Source organism: Amblyraja radiata, chromosome 47 (genome assembly GCF_010909765.2).
Source record: "Amblyraja radiata isolate CabotCenter1 chromosome 47, sAmbRad1.1.pri, whole genome shotgun sequence".
In the NCBI taxonomy this organism is placed as follows: domain Eukaryota; kingdom Metazoa; phylum Chordata; class Chondrichthyes; order Rajiformes; family Rajidae; genus Amblyraja; species Amblyraja radiata.
Genome location: NC_046002.1, coordinates 4,000,442 through 4,008,099, shown reverse-complemented (window position 1 = coordinate 4,008,099; position 7,658 = coordinate 4,000,442). Strand labels below are relative to the sequence as shown.

At 49.4% G+C, this 7,658-nt stretch overlaps 1 protein-coding gene across 1 annotated transcript; it reads right to left on the bottom strand.

Moving 5' to 3' along the window:
- Positions 1-362: 362 nt before the first annotated feature.
- On the bottom strand, positions 363-3,445 carry LOC116968888 (Ig heavy chain Mem5-like). Its single transcript, XM_033015867.1, has 4 exons — positions 3,430-3,445; positions 2,500-2,826; positions 1,364-1,654; positions 363-520 (listed from the first exon to the last, which is right to left on the bottom strand). The coding sequence occupies exons 1-4, from the start codon at positions 3,443-3,445 to the stop codon at positions 363-365; spliced, it is 792 nt and encodes a 263-aa protein (XP_032871758.1).
- Between the last annotated feature and the right edge of the window lie 4,213 nt (positions 3,446-7,658).

Sequence of the window (7,658 nt, the reverse complement as noted above, 5' to 3'; positions counted from 1 at the left end):
CATTCACACGAGTTTTATGTTTTCCCACTTTCACATCAACTCCTACACACTGGGGGCAATGAACAGAGGTGGAACCGGAGCACCCGGAGGAAACCCACGCGGTCACGGGAAGCAAACACGTGCAGACTCCACACACAGACAGCACCCGAGTGCAGGATCGAACCCGTGTCTCTGACGCTGTGAGGTTGCGGCTCTACCGGCTGCGACACCGCGCCACCAGTTGCGGAGCTAGATGCGGGGAGAAACTGGATGAGATGTTATTGTTGGAATGGGGGAAGATTATTGTGAGACCAGTAAATATAACTTCACATTTCCATCTGGTGAGCGGTCAACCCATGGAGATAAACATTCACGTTAAACTATTAAATGATTCGAGAGGCAGCGTTGATGAAAAGTATTTTACCCAAAGGGTGCTGGGAACGGAACGCGAGGCCGAGGCAGAGACTCCGGCCACATTTATACAATGCCTGGGTACTTCTGAAGATCTGGGCGGCGGAGTCAGTGGTGAAAACTGGCAGCTCTTTATTGACCAACATGAGAACAAACTGTCAAATAACCCCCTGTTAAATTATTCCTACGCAATCAGGGGATATGGGGAGAAGGCAGGAACGGGGTACTGATTGTGGATGATCAGCCAAGATCATATTGAATGGCGGTGCAGGCTCGAAGGGCCGAATGGCCTCTACTCATGCACCTACTTTCTATGTTACTATGTTGTCAGTATAAGGGTAAAGAGGTTCTTCTGCAGTTGTATAGGGCTCTGGTGAGACCACATCTGGAGTATTGTGTACAGTTTTGGTCTCCTAATTTGAGGAAGGACATTCTTGTGATTGAGGCAGTACAGCGTAGGTTCACCAGATTGATCCCTGGGATGGCGGGACTGTCATATGAGGAAAGATTGAAAAGACTAGGCTTGTATTCACCGGAGTTTAGAAGGATGAGGGGGGAAGATCTTATAGAAACATATAAAATTATAAAAGGACTGGACAAGCTAGATGCAGGAAAAATGTTCCCAATGTTGGGCGAGTCCAGAACCAGGGGCCACACACATTCTTAGAATAAAGGGGAGGCCATTTAAGACTGAGGTGAGAAAAAACGTTTACACCCAGAGAGTTGTGAATTTGTGGAATTCCCTGCCACAGAGGGCAGTGGAGGCCAAATCACTGGATGGATTTAAGAGAGAGTTAGATAGAGCTCTAGGGGCTAGTGGAGTCAAGGGGTGTGGGGAGAAGGCAGGCACGGGTTATTGATTGGGGACGATCAGCCATGATCACAATGAATGGCGGTGCTGGCTCGAAGGGCCGAATGGCCGCCTCCTGCACCTATTTTCTATGTTTCTATGAATAGTTAGATTCTACCATACCTTTCTGAGCGGCAACACCGTCGCTGGTCAGATCTCCCGCGACGCAGGTACAGACGGCGCCGCTGAGCCAACGTTCAGCCGAGATCTGGAATCGACTTCGAACACTGTAGCTCCCGTCCGGGTCAAATGTCCCGGAGTCGACCAGGCCTTTGCTAACGTCTCCCGAAATATTCCAGTGGATTTGCACGGAATCGGAAGACGCACCCCTCACCACACAGACCAGCGGTACAGGTTGGGTCTGGTGAATCTCGCCCGATGGCGGCGACAACAGGAATATGGTTACAGGACCCGCTAGAGCAGGGAGAGTCAATAACGCGGTGTTAGAGGTTGAAGCGACCGATTTTTAATTGCTGCTTCCGATAAATATTAATGGCCTGGCTGTGACTGTAGATGGAACTGCAGATGCTGGTTTAAACCGAAGATTGACATTATAAATACTGGAGTAACTCAGCGGGACAGGCAGCATCTAGAGAGAAGGAATAGGTGACGTTTCGGGTCGAGATCCTTCATCAGACTGAAGAAGAAGGGTCTCGACACGACACGAAACTCATTCCTTCTCTCCAGAGACGCTGCCTGGCCCGCTGAGTTACTCCAGCATTTATGTCAATCCTCGGTTTAAACCAGCATCTGCAGTTCCTCCTTACAGTTTACTAATCATGCTTTAAGGAGGATGAGGGGAGATCTTATAGAGGTGTATAAATTCATGAGAGGAATAGATCGGGTAGACGCACAGAGTCTCTTGCCCAGAGTAGGGGAATCGAGGACCAGAGGCTTAAGGTGAAAAGGAAAAGATTTAAAAGGAATCTGAAGAGTATTTTTTTCACACAAAGAACGGGTGGTGGGTGTATGGAGCGAGCTGCCAGGTGAGGTAGTTGAGACTGGGACTATCACAACGTTTAATAAAGAGTTAGACAGGTACATTCATGGGACAGGTTTGGGGGTATATGGAACAAACGCGGGCAGGTGAGACTAGTGTAGCTGGGATATATGCTGGCCGGTGTGGGCATGTTGGGCCGAAGGGCCTGTTTACATGCTGTATAATTCTATAACTGAATGACCCTATGACATCCACATCCAATGGGATACTACCTGTAACAAACAGCGAGAGCCCAGCACATGGAGGGAATGTTTACAACCTGTCACCACCAGCTTGGATCCATTGCCAAATCTGCTGTCGAGCTGAGCAGCGCAGACGTAAATCCCGGAATCATTTTGTTGGACATTCTCGATCACCAGGGCATAATTGCCTGGATCTTTGTCCAAAATTCCCGAGAATCTTCCCTTCGAAGGCATGAATTTTGACGTTGTGTAAACGAACTGCAGACGCCCTCGGCCGCTCTGTATGAACCAATTTATCGACGCCCCGGGATAGACTCTCACATTCTGGCTGCAGGTCAGAACCGCCCGGTCCCCGACACGAACGGTGAGAACAGCCGGGGACTGGAACATGGATGCCCGAGACACTGAAACAGGGAAATAGAGAAACGTTTCACCACAGATCGCGATGCCGACGGCGCCTTGTTATTGAACCCAGAAGCCAAGACCATGTGGAGAAACCTGGCTCATCCGGCGCCATTCAAATAGCCCGTTCCCTTCATAGAAACATAGAAACATAGATAATAGGTGCAGGAGTAGAGGCCTTTCGGCCCTTCGAGCCTGCACCGCCATTCAATATGATAATGGCTGATCATCCAACTCAATATCCTGTACATGCCTTCTCTCCATACCCCCTGATCCCTTTCGCCACAAGGGCCACATCTAACTCCCTCTTAAATATAGCCAATGAACTGGCCTCAACTACCTTCTGTGGCAGAGAATTCCACAGATTCACCACTCTCTATGTAAAAATAAATTCTCCGCCGGTTGAGTTACCAGCCCCCGTTCAATGAACCAGAACCTGACATTTCGTTGTGAATAACATCGAACTGTGATTTCAAAACCATTTTACAAAACGAACATTTCCACTAGTTTGGTTCACAAAATCCCTGGTTCAGGCCGCGCTAACCGATGCTAATACTCTACCCGAACCCCTTCCCCCTCCCCATCAGCTGGCAACACCATCATACCGCGGTAAACTGGCATCGTTCCGCATTAGTTTCGCTCACGGGGAAAGTTTCTCATCTTTAGCCGCCCGCTCGCTACCTGGATATTATCTTTTTTTAATCGACATTAAGAATTTAGCGCGAAGATGGAGGCGAATCGTCTCAGGACGTCTCGCCAACTCACTGTCCAACCGATCACACGACCCTCTGCTCTCATCCCACACTTCCTCCGTTCGAATACCGTGTTCAAAACTTCATACGTTCATAAGTGATTGGAGCAGAATTAGGCCATTCGGCCCATCAAGTCGACTCCGCCATTTCAATGATGGCTGATCTATCTCTCCCTTTTAACCCCATTCTCCTGCCTTCTCCCATAACGCGAACTAATCAAGAATCTATCTAGCTCTGCCTTAAAAATGTCCATTGACTTGGCCTCCACAGCCTTCCGTGGCCATGAATTCCACAGATTCACCACCCTCTGCCTAATTAATTTCCTCCTCATCTCCTTCATAAAGGAACGTTCTTTAATTCCGAGACTGTGACCTCTGGTCCTAGACTCTCCCACAATTAGAAACATCATCCACTCTATCCAGGCATTTGGAACTTGCTGCCATTGTCCCCGCCTGGCGTTGCAAGAATTCTCCACTCCGTCCCAACCTACCTCCCTGTTTCTACTTTGCTGGTCTATTGACCACCGTTGGCTAAAACGTCCTGATCTTTTCCACAAGATCAATTCTGCTCCTTAACTACCACAATCTCCACTGTCCCCCCCAAAGCGTCTCCCCGCATTATAACCCGAGTGCTGGTCGCTCACCTTGTAACAGGAGGGAAAGCGCGCAGACCAGGAGGCGCCTCATTGTCCGGTTAAACTCTGGGTAGATTCTGCTCGTTTAACGCTGGCGGATATCATCGGTTTGCCCTGCGTGTCCCTGCGAAGGAGGTGTGATCTGCGTTGTAGAGTCATAGAGAGTCATAGAGTGATACAGCGTGGAAACAGGCCCTTCAGCCCAACTTGCCCAAACCGGCCAACAATGTCCCAGATACACTAATCCCACCTGCCTGCGCTTGGTCCATATCCCTCCAAACCTGTCCTATGAATGTACCTGTCTAACTATTTCTTGCACGTTAGGATAGTCCCAGCCTCAACCACCTCCTCCGGCATCTTGTTCCATACACCCACCACCCTTTGTGTGAAAAAAAGTTACCCCTCGGATTCCTATTAAATCTTTTCCCCTTCACATTGAACCTATGTCCTCTGGTCCTCGATTCCCCATACTATGGGCAAGATACTCTGTGCGTCTACCCGATCTATTCCTCTCATGATTTTGTACACCTCTATAAGATCACCCCTCATCCTCCTGCGCTCCATGGAATAGAGTCCCAGCCGACTCAACCTCGCCCTACAGCTCACACCCTCTAGTCCTGGCAACATCCTCGTAAATCTTTTCTGAACACTTTCAAGCTTGACAATATATTTTTTATAACATAGTGCCCAGAACTGAACACAATATTCTAAATGCGGTCTCACCAACGTTTTATACAACTGCAGCATGACCTCCCAACTTCTATACTCAATGCTCTGACTGATGAAGGCCAAAGTCCCAAAAGCCTTTTTGACCACCTTATCTACCTGCGACTCCACCTTCATGAAACCATGCGCCTGTACTCCTAGATCCCTCTGCTCTACAACACTACCCAGAGGTCTACTATTCACAGTGTAAGTCCTGCCCTTGTTCGATGTCCCAAAATGCAACACCTCACACTTCTATGTATTAAATTCCACCAACCATTCCTCCGCCCACCTGGCCAATCGATCCAGATCCTGCTGCAATCGTTCACAACCATCTTCACTATCTGCAAAACCACTAACTTTTGTTTCATCAGCAAATCTGCCCTGCATGTTCTCATCTAAATCATTGATGTAGATGACAAACAGTAACGGGCCCAGCACTGAATCCTGAGGCACACCACTAGTCACGGGGTGTGCTTTCCGATAATAATACGCCGTGTTTATTAATAAACATACAGTCGCGCTGGAAAGAGACAGACATGGGCGGTGGGTTTCCTGTTTATTCACGGGTCGAGGGGGGCAGTCTGCAAACGTGAAGAATAAAGATCGTCTAATCGCGGGGATCAGATCACACTTAGACCATGAGTGCGGACCCAGGGCTGACCGACAATAATAACTGGTCAGTGGTCAGATGTCCATCTCCCGATGCCTCAATTGCAACATCGTACCCCCCCGTCACCTTCCATTCACTCCCCTCCAGCTTTACAGTCCACCATTGTATCTCCTTCCTCCCCCTTTACCCCACCCCTCTGTCTATTACCCCCCTCGCCCTCTCATCCTCTGTGTCCACCTATCACTTGCCACGCTTTTCCCCGCCCCATCTCACCTACCTTCACCCGCTCTCAGCTCCCTACTCCATCCGTCTGAAGAAGAGTCCAGATGTCCAATCCCTCCACAGATGCTGCCTGACCCGCTGAGTTACTCCAGCACGCTGTGATTTGCTCTGGTTAGGCTCATTGGGAAGGACTGGTCAAAGCAGAAACGTCTTCTCCTGCGAGGCGAAGGCAGAGAGGAGATCTGGTCGAAGTGTTTTTTAAATTGAGCAAGGATTGGATTGGATGGGCACGGGACAGATGCTTCCGCGAGGGGAGGGCGCGTTGGGATGTGGGGAGAGGGGGCGGGCGGACATTGGACTAGAGGTCACCACTGAAAAGTTAATAAATGAAGCTGGATTCGTCCACAAGGAGCCGCGAGGCAGTGAAAGGAACAAACACCATATGGTGGTTTACATCGAAGAAAGACATAAAACGTTGGAGTAACAGCATCTCTGGATAAAAGGGATAGGTGACGCTTCGGGTCGAGTCCCTTCTTCAGACTGAGGGTCAGAGGAGGCAGAAACTAGAGATATATAAAAGGTTAAAAACGAATTACAGCCGGCAACGATGGCCAAAGAGCCCACAATGGTCCATTGTTGGCTGGGGGGGGGGGGGGGGTGATAATAAGGGGATACGAAGGGGGAAACTAGCAGGACGACTAAGAAATAGTTAGACAGGTACAGGTACATGCCATGGACAGGACAGGTTTGGAGGAATATGGACCAAACGCAGGCTGGTGGGACTAGTGTAGATGGGATATGTTGGCCGGTGTGGGTAAATAGGGCCGAAGGGCCTGTTTCCAGACTGTCACTCTATGAGTCTATGACTAGGGTGGTGGTGTGTGTGTGTGGGGGGGGGGGGGGGTACGGAGAGAGAGGGGGGACAAGAGCAGCATTTTGTGTCTCTCTATGAGTCTATGACTCTATGACTAGGGTGGTGGTGTGTGTGTGTGTGTGTGTGTGTGTGTGTGTGTGTGTGTGTGTGCGTGCGTGTGGTGTGTGTGTGTGTGTGTGTGTGTGTGTGTGTGTGTGTGTGTGTGTGTGTGTGTGTGTGTGTGTGTGTGTGTGTGTGTGTGTGTGTGTGTGTGTGTGTGTGAGGGTGGCGGGGGGGGTACGGAGAGAGAGGGGGTGCAAGAGCAGCATTTTGTGTCTATCCTACTGGGAATAGTTGAGGCCAAGAGCGGAGAGGAATTTCAAGAATCCAAATTGTTTCCTCGCCAACAGCGTGGGGTTTGTGATCGCTGTTCTTCATTATAAAGACATCGGGGACTTTGTCATTATCTTGCACAATGCTACAGACCTTGGACCGGTTCCTGCAGATCAGATGACACCAAATGTGGCGCAGCGGTAGAGTTGCTGCCTTACAGCGCCGGAGACCCGAGTTCGATCCTGACTACGGCTGCTGCATGTACAGAGTTTGCACGTTCTCCCCGTGACCTGCATGGGGTTTCTCCCTATCCTCCAATAACCTATAGGTTTGTAGATTAATTGGCTTCGGTAAAATTGTAAATTGCCCCTAGATTGTGTGTGTGTGTGTGCGGGGATCGCTGGTCGGCTCGGACTCGGTGGGCCGAATGGTCTGTTCCCGCGCTGTATCTCTAAACTAAACAAAAACTAAACTAAATGCGAACAAGAAGGGAGCAAACATACTGAAGTTTTAGACACGAAAAGCTGGAGTGACTCAGCGGCATCTCTGGAAACAAGGAATGGGTGACGTTTCGGGTCGAGACCCTTCTTCAGACTGAAGTTGGTAACAATATTTTACGTTAACCTTTGAGCATTAAAGGGATTGTACATAGCACACTCGCGTAATTCGGCAATGCATTGGTGACCAGTCTTTAATTGACAGATGGGGCATGAAAACAGGCC

Coding starts and splice junctions, on each gene's coding strand:
- LOC116968888 (XM_033015867.1), bottom strand. Junction 1,655..2,499: donor ATCCAAGCTGGTGGTGACAG/GTTGTAAACATT, acceptor TCCCTGCTCTAG/CGGGTCCTGTAACCATATTC. Junction 521..1,363: donor CGGTGTTGCCGCTCAGAAAG/GTATGGTAGAAT, acceptor TGGTCAATAAAG/AGCTGCCAGTTTTCACCACT.